This window comes from Epinephelus fuscoguttatus, linkage group LG13 (assembly GCF_011397635.1).
Source record: "Epinephelus fuscoguttatus linkage group LG13, E.fuscoguttatus.final_Chr_v1".
Classification (NCBI taxonomy): domain Eukaryota; kingdom Metazoa; phylum Chordata; class Actinopteri; order Perciformes; family Serranidae; genus Epinephelus; species Epinephelus fuscoguttatus.
In genome coordinates this window covers 34753068-34771940 of record NC_064764.1, presented here as the reverse complement: position 1 = coordinate 34771940, position 18873 = coordinate 34753068, and the positions used below count along the sequence as shown (strand labels likewise).

The 18873-nt window shown below is 40.6% G+C and overlaps 1 protein-coding gene across 2 annotated transcripts in view; it reads left to right on the top strand.

Annotated features, from left to right (window-relative positions):
* Positions 1 to 18873, top strand: part of tbx15 (T-box transcription factor 15) — a 59040-nt gene that overhangs the window by 22474 nt on the left and 17693 nt on the right. For both annotated transcript variants that reach the window (XM_049595088.1, XM_049595089.1), the window contains exons 4-5: positions 4433 to 4604; positions 17953 to 18120. In XM_049595088.1, coding sequence (XP_049451045.1) covers positions 4433 to 4604; positions 17953 to 18120 — 340 coding nt within the window. The remainder of the gene's footprint in view (positions 1 to 4432; positions 4605 to 17952; positions 18121 to 18873) is intronic.

Genomic DNA, 18873 nt, shown 5'->3' with positions numbered 1-18873 from the left:
AACATTTTGTGTTGTGCAACAAGCAGGACAGAAAAAAGAGAGAAACACTAGTAAAAGCTTTTGGTTGTGGTTTTGTTAAGTGCATCAGACATTAGGCTGTTAACAAAGACCATTTGCAGATGTAGCCTACAAATTGTTTCTGGTCTCCAAAGTCCAAACCACTTAAGAAAACTTTTGATTAAATGAATCCAAGTCCAATATGAAAAACCTCTTTAAGAGTTTAATATTCCTCCATAAGTGTTGTTTGATGTTTCTCTGGTAACAAAGTACATAAAAACATATAAATAAAGAGTTCAGCAACGACGGTGAGTCCTTGATGATGCAATAAGTCCCAAAATACAATGTGTTGTATTTTTACACATGCAAAAAAAATAATTCTAATTAGATATAAAATATTTTTTGCTGCCTCATACTGTAGTCTTCATCAGTTTTGTTCTTTTAAATAAATAGATATGGCTATGAAGTAAATCCTGGAAATGAATATGTAAATAAATGTAAATATATAGGGTGGTAGTGGGGTTCAAATTCCATGAAACTTATACAGCTTATTACAACTGTAACAGATGAATATTGACTAAAATAAAGGTACAACTTTTTTTCTCAATGTTTTGACAGATTTTTTTTTAAATGGAGAAAGTGAGCACGCACAGTTAAAAACTACAGGTTCAAAGCTTCATTTTGATGTATAATTTGCAGAGGTTGAAAGAAATCCTGCCCACAGAGACAGAGACACAAAATGACTACAACGAGACACAAAATGACTACAAAGGGACACAAAATGACTACAAAGGGACATAAAATGACTTCAGAGAGACACAAAATGACTTCAAAGAGACACAAAATGACCAGAAGGAGACACAAAATGACTTCAAAGAGACACAAAATGACCAGAAGGAGACACAAAATGACTACAACGAGACACAAAATGACTACAAAGGGACACAAAATGACTAAAGAGACACAAAATGACCACAAAGAGACACAAAATGACTTCAGAGAGACACAAAATGACTACAAAGAGACACAAAATGGCCACAAGGAGACACAAAATGACTTCAAAGAGACACAAAATGACCAGAAGGAGACACAAAATGACTAAAGAGACACAAAATGATAGCAAGGAGACACAAACTGACTTCAAAGAGACACAAAATGGCCACAAGGAGACACAAAATGACTACAAAGAGACACAAAATGACCAAAGAGACACAAAATGGCCACAAAGAGACACAAAATGACTTCAAAGAGACACAAAATGGTCACAAGGAGACACAGAATGACTACAAAGAGACACAAAATGACTACAAAGAGACACAAAATGACCAAAGAGACACAAAAAGACTAAACAGACACAAAATGGCCACAAAAAGACACAAAATGGCCACAAAGAGACACAAAATGACCACAAGGAGACACAAAATGACCACAAAGAGACACAAAATGACTACAAGGAGACACAGAATGACTACAAAGAGACACAAAATGACTTCAAAGAGACACAAAATGGCCACAAGGAGACACAGAATGACTACAAAGAGACACAAAATGACTACAAAGAGACACAAAATGACCACAAAGAGACACAAAATGACTTCAAAGAGACACAAAATGGCCACAAGGAGACACAGAATGACTACAAAGAGACACAAAATGACCACAAAGAGACACAAAATGACCACAAGGAGACACAGAATGACCATAAAGAGACACAAAATGACTACAAAGAGACACAAAATGACCACAAAGAGACACAAAATGACCACAAAGAGACACAAAATGACTTCAAAGAGACACAAAATGACCACAAGGAGACACAAAATGACTACAAAGAGACACAAAATGACCACAAAGAGACACAAAATGACCACAAGGAGACACAGAATGACCATAAAGAGACACAAAATGACTACAAAGGGACACAAAATGACCACAAAGAGACACAAAATGACCACAAAGAGACACAAAATGACTACAAAGGGACACAAAATGACTACAAGGAGACACAAAATGACCACAGGGAGACACAAAATGGCCACAAGGAGACACAAAATGGCCACAAGGAGACACAAAATGACTTCAAAGAGACACAAAATGGCCACAAGGAGACACAAAATGACCACAAAGAGACACAAAATAACTACAAAGAGACACAAAATGACTACAAAGAGACACAAAATGACCACAAGGAGACACAAAATGACTACAATTACTACAAAGAGACACAAAATGACCACAAAGAGACACAAAATGACCACAAGGATCAGTTTGTCAATGTCTCAATTGGATTTTATTTTCCGGATATGAGGGGGGGGGCACAGAGTCAAGACTGATACAGCAAAACAGAATGCTGAGCTGAAGTCATCAGGATGGTCTCACCAGGCTAATTATGTAAGATATTCCTTTAAAAGTTTATTGGACTGCAGTGTAATCTCTCTACAGGAAGCCATGAGAGATTGCGCCACATCTGAAAAAACTTTGTGTGTATTGACCAATAAAGAGCTAATCTGGCGGCTCTGTTTTGAGCAGTTTATGAATGTAATGTCAGAAAAGCAGCTCACAGTCACACAGAGCTAACTTTACCTCCAATACGGTGGCCTGAGGGTGTGTTTGCCAACATCTCCAGAAACGCCCTGATGCTTTTTAAATACGTGTATGTGTGAGCTGTGTGTTTTGTGGTGGTGAGGTTGAGCATGTATGTTTTGCTTGAGTTTAAATGCACTCATATACATATATATATAGAGTGTGTGTATGTGTGTGTAAAGGGGTGGTGCAGCCCTTGGAGGCAATAACAAAAGGACCAAATGAGAGTTCTGTCCATGTTTCAGGAGTGAGTGATGACTTTGGCAGAGACGCTGCAGATAAAACACTTTCAACTGAGCGCAGGGCCAGAACTAAAGGCAAACAGCTGTGCTTTACACTCGCACTCCTCCACTTACTCTCAACCCCGACCTCCCATTCTGTGTTTCTCTCTCTCGTTTCTTTATATCTCTCTATCCATCCACTTTTCATCTCACTCACTTTCTCCGTCTTTATTTGTCTTCATGACTTTGACTTTCTGTACTCTCTCTGTCCATGCATTTCTGTATTGTTTCTTCCTTTCTTGCATTTTTATTTCTTCTTTTTCTCTTTCATTCTTCCCTTTCTCTGCCTTTTGTCTTTAATTTTATTTTTTAAACAGTGCATACAGTGTTGTACGGCGGTTTGTGGACTTGGGGGTAAAAGTCAGTTTCTTTCTTCTCTCTCCCTGCTGTTTAATGGGTGGGACACCCCGACACTCCAAACTCACACAACATCATCAAATATTATGGCTGTGTTTAATTGAAACTATGCAGCCGAGTGTGTGACTGCATATGGGATATTTTATGTTGCTCTTCTTAGAAAATTTCAAGCACAATGAAGAAACAACAGATGAGTTCCCTAAAGCCGGTGTTGTGGCAACGTGGCCGGGTGTTTGGAGTTTGTTTTCCAGAGCGAGCAGAGTGAAAAAATCAGAGGCGCTCCGGCCCTGTTGAAATCCAAACGGCCTTTATTATAACCCGTTCAACCCTGAAGCGACCTCAGAGATTCAAATGGGTTTTCAAAACAGGGAAGTGATGAGGGAATGTTAGTCCTGCGGATTGTTCAAACCTCCTGTGGAATAAAAACTTGGTTAGCGTAAAAAATCTGAGTGATCTATGCAGAGGAGAAAAATGAATGTTGTATGATGGCATTGTGCTTTAGAATTGAATAGCCAACATTCTGGTGATTCAGCTGATCTTCCTGCAAATTCTTCAACAAGGATCTTCAAGTATTCATAAGATATTTGCAACGCTATATACTACACTCAAGTATTCAGTTTCGTATTCGTAAGCTTTCAGAAAATGTGACAAACACAGACAAATAAACACAAAGTACAGACAAAAAGCTCCGTCTATTTTTGTCTCCGTACCTAACGTTGGAGCTAAATTAACCCCTAATCCCATCAGTTTATCTATACAACTATACAACTGGAGAGAGGGGGACCTTCTACGTGTCCAGGCCCAGGACCCGTTGGGTCATAATCTGCATATATGAATACAGCAGGAAGGAGGGGAGGTGGATGGGTCAAACAAACATGGACTTTCAACCAGAAGATCACTGTTTGTGTCCCAAGCGTCAGTGTAGTTACATAACTTCGTGGACTTTGTGTAACAGTGCAAAATACATTAGTTTACATCACTCATGTCCCGTATAAACCTTGCATTTGAAATGTTATCTTATTGCCAGTATGCAGTTTAACATTTTGTGCCCACCACGTAATGAATCGTTAAGAGCTCTTGTCATGTTATAAACCTCACTTTAGAAATAGTCTGTAAAGTTTCACAGAAACATCTACTTGTTAAATGTATAAGGTTTCTTTTCAGTCACTGCATTAAACTGGTATATAATCTAGTCTCTCTGTCTTGTCTTCCAGGTACGTGTACCACAGCTCCAAGTGGATGGTGGCGGGTAACGCAGACTCCCCGGTGCCTCCGCGGGCCTACATCCACCCGGACTCTCTGGCCTCAGGAGACACCTGGATGAGGCAGGTGGTCAGCTTCGACAAGCTCAAACTCACCAACAACGAGCTGGACGACCAGGGACATGTAAGGGACCTCTTCTCTTATCTTCACAACTGAATTCTGCAAATGTGAACATTTTGTTACGGCATCTTTGTGTCTTTATATGACTCAAGACCATATTACATATACATATGTGAAAATATGTAAATAATAAAATGAGAATGATTCTTTTAAAGAAAGTTCACCCCAAAATCAAACATACACATTTTTCCTCTTACCTGTAGGAGTGTTTAGCAAGATTCTATATTGTTTTGGTGGACAGCCAACTTGCTCTCATTCCCAGGGCCTTAAATACAGCAGCTTGGTCAATGGCCCTTGGCTTCTTTTACCAACACACAGGGCACCTTATAGTATCTGTATGAGACACACCAACCTTTCATATGACTCCTATGTAATCCCTTCCATGGCAATAATGCTTACAAGAGCAAAAACATCCAAGTACAGAAGGAGGGAGAGGTGGTGGATTTTCAAACACATACTGGACTTTCACCCAGGAGACCGGTGTTCATGTTCCATGTAAAACCAAATTCAACTTCAGTTTTTCCAGCCACATAACGTAGCTAATGGGACATGTGACACAGTTGTAAAGTAACATACTCATTGTAGGAGCTAAGCCTATTACTTGCAACTACAGAGATGTTTCACCCGGCCTGACCTAGATGATGCACTTTCCACGGTTGATGCTTCCTTGGGTGTGTTGAGTTCAGACAATAAACTGCAGGTTTTAACTGCAGGACGACCAAGGTATTTATTCATACCAGCAAACACAGGCTGAATAAATGTCCATTTCTTCATGTGTTCAAAACTGCCACCAGAGGGGTACCTGGAGCATTGTAGTTTAAAGTGCAGGGCCACTGACCAAGCTGCCATATTTAATGAGCTGGGAATGAAAATGTTTTGAAATAGCACTACAGGTAAGAGGAAAAATGTGCGTTCTTGATTTTGGGTTGAAGGTTTATATCATTCCTGGACAGCGGGAGGGAGCTCGGAGTAGAGTCGCTGCTCCTTCGCCTCAAAAGGGGTCAGTTGAGGTAGTTCGGGCATCTGATCAGGATCCTCCTTGGTGCCTCCTGTTAGAAGTGTTTTGGGCACGTCCCACTGGTAGGAGGCCCCGGGGCAGATCCAGAACACACTGGAGGGATTACATACATCTGGCCTGGGAACACCTTGGGGTCCCCCAGGAGGAGCTGGAAAGCGTTGCTGGAGAGAGGGACGTCTGGGGTGCTTTGGTTGGCCTGCTGGCCCTGCGACCCAGGCCTGGATGAGTGGATGAAAATGGATGGATGGACAGTTTTAGTGCTTTCTTTTTCCCTCTCCATATGTTACTTGTTCATGCAGATATTTCACCAACATTGAGGTTAATTGAATAAATCATTAAAATTGAACACATTTTTAACACAGCTGTTGCATCATGTTAAAACCCTGTGGACCTCCAGATCAATCAGATGTCAAGACTTTAAATATAAATTGCTCACCCTGCATGGGATCCTGTAAAAAAGACGACAGATATTTCAGCTGAAACACTTTGGCTTCAAGCTGTGATTCATTTATTTCATTTTTGTGCTTCATACTTCATGTCACTTCATGGTGCTGTAGAGATGAACGCACGGTTGGAGCTGTGAGGTCTTTTTTCTGGGCTGAAATGTTTTTGATGCTTTTGCTTGAAAGGAAAGTTGACGCGGTACTTCACGGACTTCATGCTTTCTTGAGTCACAGAGCCATGAGACTGCTTTTCTGCAGTACATGACAGTGTGCTCTGCCACATTCTGCCCTCCCACACTCATTTCTGTTTGAAGATGGTCCACCCTGACTGAATATTATTAGGTTTGAGGATTAGCGTGGAGAGATATTAGAGGTCTGGGATTTGAACCCATGCCCTTGTTTTAATATATAATATTCATTTCCTTCATGGCCCTGTAGAGCATTTTGTAATGAAACGGTTTCGTTAAAGGCACTTAATGATTGAATTTGATTTGTAGTACGCTCCAGCAGCCACACCACTGAGCTAAAATTTAAGTCTGACCACAATCTGGCTGATTTACGGCCTCGCCTGCAGCCAGTCGGTAACAGAGGTGGTGAACTAAAGTAAGTCTCTTATTGGTTCTTGGCCACTCTTAAAGTGTAATGTCGGTTTCATAGGTGAAATACTTAACTGCAATGCAACAAGTTAGACCACAATTTGTTAGATTTACTGCCTTCCTTATGTATAATCAGCAAGTGGGCAGCGAGCTGAAGTCAGTCCCTTATTTGCACTTTATGCTTCTCTATAGTTAGAAATGGGTTTCATGGGAAAGAGGCAATATTAGGTGGAAGAAATCTGTATTAGCTTTTGATTATTAGCTTTGATTGGCTCCTTATGTTTAAACCTATAATGAAAGCAAAAACACATTCAGCCAAGTGTTAAAATTAATATAATATCTGTAGAACTTATAGAAAGTTTAATTGTCTGCTGCAACCCCTGCGGTAAACCGTTTCCAGCTCAAGAGCTCTGATAAACCATCTGTACAGTTAATGTGTAGCTGGTAAACATGAACGGCAACCTGACATTAGCAGCTTAAAGATGTTGTTATTTTATGTCAGGAGTTGGTGAGACCACATCAGAGCATTAACTTCAAGTGGTCACTAAAGTTGCTTGATGTTCCACCCAGTTGCTGGAATAAATGTTGGCATTGTATGTTTCTGCAAACCACAGATACGTAACATTTGTTCATTATTATGTTGCAGATACATTGAAACATTGCATCGTGGTTAATGTGCGGTTAGATTCAGGCACAAAACCTACTTGATTATGGTCAGGAAAACGGTCATGTTTGGGCTTGAAATACCCACTTTTGGTGGCACAATCCTGGCTTAAATCACACTGATGTCTCATTAAAGAACAATCGCTTTCTGTGGCACTATACTGGCAGGAAATGCAGCAACAACCCTCTTCTTTTTAAGGCACTTCCCCGGTGGAAACACAGTGACAGATTGCTAAACAAACCCATGCTTGGTGGTTAAAAATCCACGGGAAACGCAGCAATGACTCACTAAAAACATCGCTTTTTGTTGCACTATCCCTGCTGGAAATACAATGATATCTTGGTAAAAGCAACTGCTTTTCATGGCCTATTCCTGGTGGAAACACGGTGACGGGTCGCTAAAATATACCCATGTTTGGTGACTAAAAATCCACTGGAAATGCAGCAATTAATCTCTATAAAACAACTGCTTTTCATGGTCCTATCCCGGCTGGAAACACAGTGACAGGTCACTAAAATATACCCATGTTTGGTGACTAAATATCTGCTGGAAATGCAGCGATGACTCTCTAAAACAACAGCTGCTTTTCATTGCACCATCCCAGCTGGAAAAGCAGTGATGTCTTGGTAAATACAACTGCGTTTCATGGAACTATCCCCAGTGGAAAACACAGTGACAGATGCTAAAGGATACCCATGTTTGGCGACTAAATATCGGCTGGAAATGCAGCGATGACTCTAAAGAATAACTGCATTTCATGGCACCATCATGGCAGGAAATGCAGTGTTGTCTCAGTAAAAACAACCACCTCTTGTGGCATGATCCCTGGTGAAAACATATCAACAGGTCACTAAAAAACACATGTACTGTACATAAATATAAACGTACAATGCCAACATTTTCTTCTGGCGACTGGGCTGGGATGTCTGATGAATGTGTCAGTAGGCAATTGCTTACTAATACGTTAGCTAAAACGACTTCAAAAGCCCAAAGATAAGGTTGCTGTCTGCTTGTTTTGATGTCAGAAATTGATTAACGCAGCTATAAGGACGAAAGCAGAGCTCATTTAAGCTCACAGTCCAAGTGTATTTATTACCGACTCCACTTAAACTGGATGAGGTAATGGTGTGTGGCTAATGAGAACACCGAGAAGCACTGAAGTGTCACTGAATATTTCATCTCAAATGTCGGTTACAGATATAAAACTAAACTTGTGCAAAGTATAGAATTTAAAGACCATTAAAATCTGAAAAAGGCGACTCTCAGGGAAATTAAATCTCATAAATCAAAGCTGCGCTTATATGATGTTTTCTGCAAAGTAAAGCTACTCAGAACATCAATTTCAGTTTTTTTCTGTCTTCTGGGGAAATTAAAGCATATTGAATTAATAGCGAAGTCTTTGAGTGTCCCAGCTCTCCTTTGAGTGTTGAAACAGTGGAAGATGGCGCAGTGTCATGACTGTCAAGCTATTTTAGAGCCTTTGATTGCTACAGATATTGTTGAAAAGAGTATGAGGAGCTGCTACAAATCAATTTCCTCTCAGAGCTCGCTGGAGCTGCCAGAAGATTAGAGCAGCGGTGTGGGGATGTTTCCAGCGCTTTGACAAAATGGCGGCGTCCAGCACGGCTGGCAGGTTCCTGCTCTGTCACAGCTCTGCAGATGATCACATCAGCTCAGCGGTGACAAATGTAATAACATATGGATTGTTTGTGGGCGAGGATTCAGGGTGAGGGGAGGCTGTCTTTCCTCTCCTGCTGCTCAGTTAAGGGCTTTTGTTTCCCTGGAGGGTTTCAGAGGCCAAAGGAAATTAATTTTGGAGCTTCCTGTGTGGGAAAACCTTACCGCTTCTCGCTCATCCTCCTGACTTGTGGTGTCGTGAAATGTCTGCCTCATCAGAAACAGACACCATGGACATGTAATGAATCATCAGACGTCACGGCGTACAACAGAAGCAGAGTCTGTGAGAGAAAAACATATTTATTATGTCTGAGACGGCTCATTGTCACCCAGACTGATAAACAGGGCCTCCACTGGTGTGTCATTTTGTGATGAGGTTTGCAGGTTTAATTGTTGACTGCAGTTTAATGAAACCCACGTGCCATTAAAGTGACAATTTTACTTGTTAAAAACAGTCTTCTAATTAAAACATTTAGGAGTTGCTCCCTCCTTTGGTGTTTTAAAAAAACAAGCAGAGAAAGTGGTACTGTACTTAAAGCATGCACTGTAAAATAAAATCAATTAATTAATTAAAAAAGTAAAAAGAAATGGTCAAAGCTCTCAAATTGTAAATTTAAAGTAAAATATTCTACTTGAAATAAAGTGCAAAAAAAATATTTACCAAACTTCTAACATTAACACTAAATATTCATGGCTAAATAAGCAACAAGACAAAATAAAATCAGAAAAAAAATCTTAAAGTATGATAAAGTCTTGACCAGTGCATGATGGCAGCTAAAAACCAAACAAACAAACAAACAAAAAAATCTCTCAACTGCATGAACTAAAACTGTTCTAACTTTTCAGGATATTTGTACAACCACAGCATTCATAGTGAAAATATTTTTAAAAAGAAAGAAAAATAATTTTTTTAAGGGCTGTAAATACTTGTAAACTGTCTACTTTATACTTCTACCCCACTCCAGAAGGAAATATACTAGGTCCTGTGCAGATTAAAATTCTCATACAAAGTAAATGATCAGTTTATAAATTATGACACATACCTGATGATAACTGATTGATTGTATAAGTGTAGATTTTAGGGGGGACGCAAGGGACACGTCCCCTCAATATTTTCAACATGTGCATTTGTTTCCCCCAATAACACATGACAGTAGCAGAGGACTTTTATTTGGGAAAAAAAGCAACACATTTACATCACAAATTGGTGCAAAACAATCACCACAGTGCAGGAAAGTAAATGTTGGTTCTCAAAATTTCTGGCAAAGGACCCCCCAAACCCCCTGTTTCATATGTGATGAAAATTGTGCCGAGATTGAGGAACAACCAGCAGAGCTGCATCCAATAATCTAAGAGAACACCAAGGCACGTAGAGGGCCAATAAATCTTAATATAATTTGGATGAAGGTCATTTAATGGAGCAGTGTGTAAGATTCAGGAGGCATATGACATTTCCCACGCAAAAGTTGTGATCTATTAAAACAGCCTTAATAGGAAAAACCAACATTTTAGAGATGGGAAACTGGCAAAACAGATGATGATGAAGGGGAGGCCTAGAAATTGTCAAATAATTTTTGGCGCACACCATTTTTGGCTTTTGTCTGTACGTACAAATTTAGTATGGATCCTACGCACTCTTTTATAAATGACACCCCTGGTGAGTAAAACCAGTAAAAACACTGGATAAAGCAGCGTAACATTACAAATCAGTGTTTCTCCCACGTTGTTTGGCACGTCACAGAAGGGCTGCTTGCCCAGCACCTGCTAATGTGAGCTCACCTTTTTCCTCTGATAACTTAAGATCTGGATGTTCAGGAGGTTGTAACCAGGAGCTGAATTATCTACAGAGGTCTTTTCCTCTCCAACACAAACAGAGGAGGTGATTTAAATTTGTAAAACACTGAATGAAGCAGTTTCACTTCTAAAAAATTCATATTATACCAAAGCTCTTGTTACAGTGAGAAAATACGAATGGCCCTATCTAGAGCCAGTGTTTGGTTTGTCTATTCTGGGCCCCTGTAGAAACATGGTGATCACCGTGGACGAGGCCATTCTCCCTATATAGATATCAACGACTCATTCTAAGGTAAAGAAAACAACAATTCTTATTATCTGGTGATTTTACGCTAAAGAAAACATACTTATTATATTCCATTTCTGCTAACCCTGTAGACCTTTAATGCTTTAAAAGTGATCATTAACATTTTAAAATCAATACAGAACATAACGTGCAGCCAGCGTAAATTGGCTAGCATAGGAGTAATGTGTTAAGAAGTCAGGAAGCAGCGTTCTGCACCAGTTGGAGTCAGTGAAAGGAGCTCTGGCTGATACCAGCATGAAGTGCATTACAGTAATCCAGGCGAGTAAGAAATCACTGAAATAAAACGTTAATAAAACTCAGGATATTTATTGTAATGGATTATTTTTGCACTGTTGGATCTGAATACTTCCTTTTGTCAATGTGGTGCTGAATTTAAAAGGGAAAAGTAAAAACCCAGCTGCTGTAGTCGACATTTGCATCCTGACTTTGTGTTCTCTGTCACACATCAACTGAAAAACAATCAAGTAGCTTGAGCTCTATGAGCCAGCAGCACTTTTAAAGGCTTTGTCTTTGGACGCGTCGTCGTGTGGTCGGACTCGTTTGCCTCCGGCTTCATTCTCGTGGGTTCATATCCGCCTCACACTGTCACTCTTGCCTGTCGTATATTTCCTGTCTGTCCTCGCCGGTCTATGGGAAAACCTAATAAAACACTGAAGCAGGCCGAACTGGCCAAAACATTTCTTCTGTTTCTTCTCTTGTGTTTCATAGTTGCTCTGTTTGTTGTTAATGATGCGTTGCATCATAATGTGTCAGTGCTGTTGTGTGAGATCGCTCAGAACGCAGCTGAAGGATTTTCTGCGTGTGTCTGCTCTGAACATTTGTCTGTTTTTGTTCAGCTGAGTGAATCTGACCTTTCAGAGATGTGTCATGTGACTCCTTATAGCCAAGCTCTGTGGTGGAGGAAGTCCTCAGATCCTTTACTTGACTAAAAGTAAAATAAGACGCCTTTGTAAAAGTCCTGCATTCAAAACTTAACAGAAGTAAAAAGCACATTAGTATATCTGCATATTACTGACAGTATGAAAAGTTTAAGTAGTCACTGTGCAGTAAAATGTTTCCTTTCTGTGTTTTACTATTATATCTGATGTTTTTGGATTCATATTACTGCTGCATTAATGTGTATGTTGCATTTTCCTGCTGTAGATATTAACGGTTGTGCTCGATTTAACTCCTTTATATACTGTTGGGTGGTTTAATCTACAGCAGTGCATCATGTTCTATAAGATCATCCCACACTCTTAGGAATAAAAGTGCTAACTAGAACCATACAGGCTTCTTCAGCTTGACCCCACAGGAGAACGCTTTTTTAGTCCCTTGTAGAAGCTTTAATAGTGGTTCCACCTGGAGCCCTTTCAGAGGGACCTACGTAGAACCCAACAAAGAGGGACATACCTACAACCATCTGCGAAAGGTTCCACCCAGAACACCCTATTATATCTCTTCACCACCAAATTAGCTCTGGTTCTTAAACTGGTACCATTCAGTACTCTTGGATCTGTCTAGAAAACAAGCCCATGTTTCTAGCAATTTTGATTTGATTTTGATTTTGTTATAGCACAACACACAATGCAAGTAAACAATAGTAGCAAGATGGTGGATCGCACTGCTTACCTGCAAACTTTTGTCCAGAAATTGTTTCTATCCAAAACAAACACAGACCAGCGATCAGTGAGACCACTGCACACTCTTTTTGTTGTGATAATTCCTTACTTAATGTCTCTATCATTGCTTTCTCCAACCTCACTTTCCAACTTGTACAATATGATACGCCCACTGCTGTTATCTTGGTTTGCACTTCAGGTCAATTAAAACCCACTACTGTTTGATTTAGCAGGGAACCAACTTGGATTTAGTTGAAATGCTCCGAGCTGTTCAAAATTTGGTGTGGGAACCATTCCATGTTGGTTGGAAAGGGGTATGAGAGGTTTTACAGGGACCTCTTCCAACCAGAACCCTCTGTAGTAACGTTGTCTCACTCCAAAGTCATCAAAAACTGGCGCTTGGACAGTGACTTCTGGCATCAGACACACTGGTTGCTGTTACTGTTTAACAGCGCCCGGTGGCATCAGGGAAACACGACAAGACAAGAACAAAATTTAAGATGGTGGAGGTCTGAGTAGGGCGGATGGGAGGTGTGGTAGATGGGTCCAACACCCACTTTCACCCGGGAGGTTGTTGTTTGCTTCCCGTAAGTTTCTAAAGCCAAACCCTGTTATTTTTTTCCTCAACCCAACCATGTGCGTTTGTTGTTGAAGGAAAAAAAAGTCGCCTCTCTGTGTTGTACAGACGTAGTGCTTTTATTTTGAAAGAGACTGTATGTAATCGGTAAATTTCTTGTGAAAACAGAAGTGTATTTTGAAAGAAGATAATGCATGTAACAGGCAGAACTTGACACAGCGTCCCAGAACATCAACTACCAACACACACAGGGTACGTTTCACTTCATGCAAGGTACCCTGGGTAAACGGGTAGAGAGGAACTTTTTAGAAGCCTTATTTCTATGAGTGTATGGTGGTAGTTTTTCTGTCGACTTTTCATGGTGTCAGAAAAACAGCTCTGTTTTCAGCTTTGTGACGATGCTGATCCAGGAGGGAGTTTATTCAGCTGAAGAAGTAAAAGAAATTTCTCAACACATAAAGAAACACAGTTCTTCAGTTTATCACAAACACACACATCAACACATCTGGAGATACATGGTTTGCACTCGCTTTGGAAAAGTTTAAATGTAGTATTACAGTCAAGTATAAAAACACTCAAGTAAAGTAAAAGTACCTTGAGTTTGAACTTTAGCACATTACTGGACTTAATGCACGTAGTCCTGCTCACACACAGCTAATACGGTCTCTGCTGCTGACCTCCAGTGAGAGTCCCATCGTTCTTGGCTGTAACAAGATATAATTTCACAGATGAAATAATTATTGCTTTGATCGTTGAGTTTTTCATTCAAGACTTTTAACTATGTTTGAAAATCAATTTAGGCCACACCGCTGTGTAAAATGTGGTTTATAAACAAAATGTGATTTGATTTGACTTCATGGAGATACATCTGTTACACGCGGGACGTGCTGGTGTCTCTCGGGTGTGAATGTCCAGATGATTTTTTAAAAAGGGGGTTAAAAGGACGTCATTACTTACCATGAAAATGAAAACATCACTTATTTAGCCTAATTGTATTTGAGCGTGAACAACTGTCAGCTGATGTCCTCTGGCTGGCCTCTGAGCCGTTTGTTCTGGGTTCAGCGTGTCGATGTGTGATCCACTCTGACTTTGCATCACCTCAGGCCGACTGGGGACTAGAAGCATGACTCCTCTGGGCTGTAAGGCAGCTGTGTGAGAGTGTGTGTGTGTGTGTGTGTGTGTGTGTGTGTGTGTTTTGAAATCTCTATCGCTGAAACATGACTGTGTTCCAACCTGTATCCACTTCATGAAAGCTCCTCTGTTCACTGTTTAACCACTTGTTGTCTGGCAGGTTTTTCCGGCAAAAATTATCTGACACACAGGAAGCGAGGTGTCCCTTCACAGCAATGGATAGAACACAAAGAGACTGATCTGCAGTCATTACACTGATCAAAACTTTTACTTTGAAAAGTACTTTATGCTTTCCATTTTTAAAAACGCTGTTTTACCAAGAAAAAAAAAACAGTGGCATGAAAAAAATCCCACAAAATTTTAACGCATCTCTTGCCTCTCTTGTAAAACTGATGCTGACACATGCAGCCTGGAGACATTTATTTCTTTGAGGAAACATGATTTTGCGCAACATCTCCTGAGCACCAGAGAAATGAGACACCACAGCCACAGGCGTACGGCTGCGGCTGCAGTGTCCCGACACAGGGGACCCATCGCCCTCAATATGTAGAACATGTGCATTTGTCCCCCCCAATAAAAAACATGAAAGTAGCAGAGGACTTTTTAAAAAAGACATTTACATCACAGAAAAGGCACAAACTGGTGCATAAAAAATTACCAGTGTACAGAGTGTTTCACATTCAGTGACAGACTCATTTCCCCCAAGATGCACCACAGAGCGCCACAAGAAGTCGTTCCTGCCTGTGGCCATAAACCTGCACAACTCCTCCCTCAGAGTGTCAGTGCTCTGAGTCAGTCGACTGGCATCTGGACTATAGTCACCGTCTGAATTTATAAATTATAAGTAACAATTGGGTGCAATAATTTTAACTGCTGTAATATTTTTCAGTATACGACTTTATCGTTCACATAACTGCACATATTTACGTTTACTTTTATTCTATTCTTGTTTATTCTTTTCTACAGTTAGAGCTTCAGCACAGTGACGATATATATTTTATTTTTAATAGTTTTATATCTTAAGTACTATTGTTAAACACTGTAGCATAATGCACATTGTTTTTTTTTTATTTTATTATACATTTTCATTTTTATTTTATTTTATTGCTTTATAGTTCATACTCTTGTTCTTACTTCTTTTAATTCGCTATTCTTTTCATTGGAGCGACTGTAACAAATCAAAATTTCCCCTCGGGGATCAGTTAAGTATATCTGATTTCTGATTTCTGATATGTGCTCCCCCAACGATGACACAAAAGCTGCACCCTTGCACAGAAAAATAGATATTTAAAAATGACATAATCTCTGAGAGCCTTACTGCATTGTATTTCATTATATTTTAAATTGCCTTAATCTTGTATTTTTCTAAATTATTGTCCACCCTAAATTGTTGCATAAAAATTCACTGCTGTGCAGAAAATGACCCTGAAATTGGTTAATGTTTTAGGTACTTTGTAGAGACCAGGGTTGGTTGGAACGTTTTTCACTCTGTGCCGTATTTCTCTGCCATCACTTATGTCAGAATACGATAGCCAGCAGTAAATAAAAGAATAAGGTCTCAGCTATAAATAAATATGTTTTAATGTACGAAACGTTCTCTAGAATTAGGTGATTTGTGATTAGAGGCATGTGGTGCACTTGTGCCAACCAGCCCCATCACAGGGTTGTAATTATGTTTGCCAGCTGCCATCACTCATCACAGATTTTCAAATTTGATTTCAAAATGTAGCTCATTTCTATGTCTATTAACTAAAAGTGGTACATTTCTAATGTCTCTATCTAAAACAGTTTTATAAAATCTTAACCTTCAACACATTCTCACTCTGACCTCGTCACATAATGATGGTTAGTCATCGACTTTCCACGTCCACGTACAGCGTGCAAGGTACCCTGGGTGTGTTGGTTGTTGATGTTCTGGGACACCGTGTGAAGTTCTGCCTGTTACATGCATTGTCTTCTTTCAAGATGCACTTCTGCTTTGCATACAGTCTCTTTCAAAATAAATACACTACGTCGGTAAAACACGGCGAGTTGACTTTTTTTTTTACTTTATCAACTAACGTACGTGGTTAGGTTTAGGAGAAAAAGAATGACGCCAACACCTCTGGCACTGGTGAAAGTCTGTGTTTGTTGGACCCATCCACCCCCCCCGTCTGCCCCATTTGGACTTTCACTGCCTTAACTTTCGTTCTTGTTCCACCATATTTCCCCCTGCCATCACAGAGCACCGTTAAACTATAACAGTGACCAGCTGTGTGTCCTGCCAATGTTAAAGGACAGCTTTGTCTGAAACCACAAGTCACTGCCCAAGTGCCGGATTTCGACGACTTTGGTGTGAGGCCAGGTTGTAACCCTCAGAAGACCAAAGAATAGCTGTGTGCCAACCAGCCCTGGTCACCCCTACCACTGGGTAGATTAGTAATAAGGTACTACATCATATCATATGTTTTTAACTAGTGACTATTAATGTCAAATGAATGTAGTGGAGTAAGAAAATGCAACATATCCTTCTGAGATGTGGTGAAGTTGAAGTATAAAGTAGCAGAAAATGGAAATAAATTATTAGTATCTCAGATTTTTACTGAACTGAAGGTATTTAGTCACAGTCCACCACCACCGACAGCTGATCTCTGAGCACAGAGCGCCAAACACCACAGAAACGAACCCTGAGCAGCACAGATGGAGACAAAATGTTTAAAAACATGGATCACAGATTACAGCATCCATCTGTGTGTATCTCCATCAGCGCAGTCATTGTCTCTGTGCGGCATGCGTGCGATTTGAGGTCTGGAACGTTAAATGTAGCTGTTCCCCCCACAGGCCTGGTTTGAAATGACCCCCTCTGTTGGTCTGGGGTGTTTGGCTCTGTGCAGGTTTTCTCACTCTCAGATTAATCAAGAGCAGACCGAGGCCCCGAGGCGAGGCTGGGGCCGACACCGCCTGACGCCTCCCTTCTGCTGTGAAATAATCCTTGGCCCTGCGGCGAGCGTCATCGCAGTGTGAACTCAGTTTCCGCTTCGTGTCACGTGGCCCTAAGGAGGAGCAGTCGGGCTAATTGATGCTACAAAGGACTTGCATGTATTATGTGTTTGCTGAGAGGGAAATTGAAGGCAGAGGCTTCAAGTTTTGTGTTTTGGAAAGTTTAGAGGCACAAATCCCACAAGCACACACAGATTTGTGAGACATCACTAAACTCATGAGGGCCCTCATTCACCAAATCCACTTCCTAACCCATAATCCTTCACAACTACAGGCCCAATCCTCACTGAAACCCAAAACCACTGTCAGAAGTTTGACATCCCTCTGTGTATGTAACTTGTCACTGTTCCACTAAAGACACATTAGAGTCTGTACATTCTGTGTTTTCTCTGGACATCAAGCAAAAACAGATTAATGTAAATTTAAATGGGATTTCGCCTGCGGTCACTAAAACTTCAAACTCAAATTGGAAGATGTCCGTCATCATTTGTGCTTATTTTCCAAATGTCTTTTCAAAGATATTTGTACAGCAACATTCACCCTTCTCCCCTTCCTATTTTTCAGATCATCCTGCACTCCATGCACAAGTATCAGCCTCGTGTTCATGTCATCAGGAAGGACTTCAGCAGCGAACTGTCTCAAAACAAGCCGGTGCCCAGCGGGGAGGGAGTCAAGACCTTCAGCTTTCCTGAGACCGTCTTCACCACCGTCACTGCCTACCAGAACCAACAGGTGTTACTATTATTATCATTATTATTTCCTTACAGGAAAAAACACCTTAAAGGTCCAGTGTGCAGGATTTAGATGGATATAATGGCGGGAATTTTATGCAAAATGCATAAGAATGTTGTCATTAAATCAGTCAGGAACACCTTAGTCAAAGAAAACATTATTTCCATTTGCAGTATTGTAATTGGTGGTATGGCTCTGTTCTGGGGCCTCTTCCACACGCCTACATGGAAAGCCATAACATGGAGAGAGCATACTCTCTGCCCTTCCATGTGCCTACATGGAAAGCCTAAGGCAGGGAGAGCAGCAGCAAAGACCTCCAGGAACAGAACAGAGCAGCAACAGTGACAAACAGAAATGACATTGATTCGTCAGACACAGCATGAAAAGGAGGAGCTGGGGTGGAGGCAGGTTGCAAAGCAGCTTGCAGAGGAAGCAGCAACAGTAGGCAGACCAGAGCAGTTTAAATAGGGCGCCATGAATGAGATTCACCAATTGGTTGCATAGAAAGGAATCATGTGATCTATCAGCTGACTCCCTCCATCAATCAGCTGCTCCATCAGTTGATTGGGCTGTTTGAGATCAGCTGATGGAGCTGGGATGTGAGCTGAGCTTGGCATCGTGTCCTAACGCTAACTAACGCTATGATCAATTTTATAATCACCTACAAAATGTGGAGCAGGTCCTCTTCTATGGAGCCTGCCATGTTGTTTCTAGCTAGCTCTAGATAGTGCCATTCACATTACCGTTTTGGAC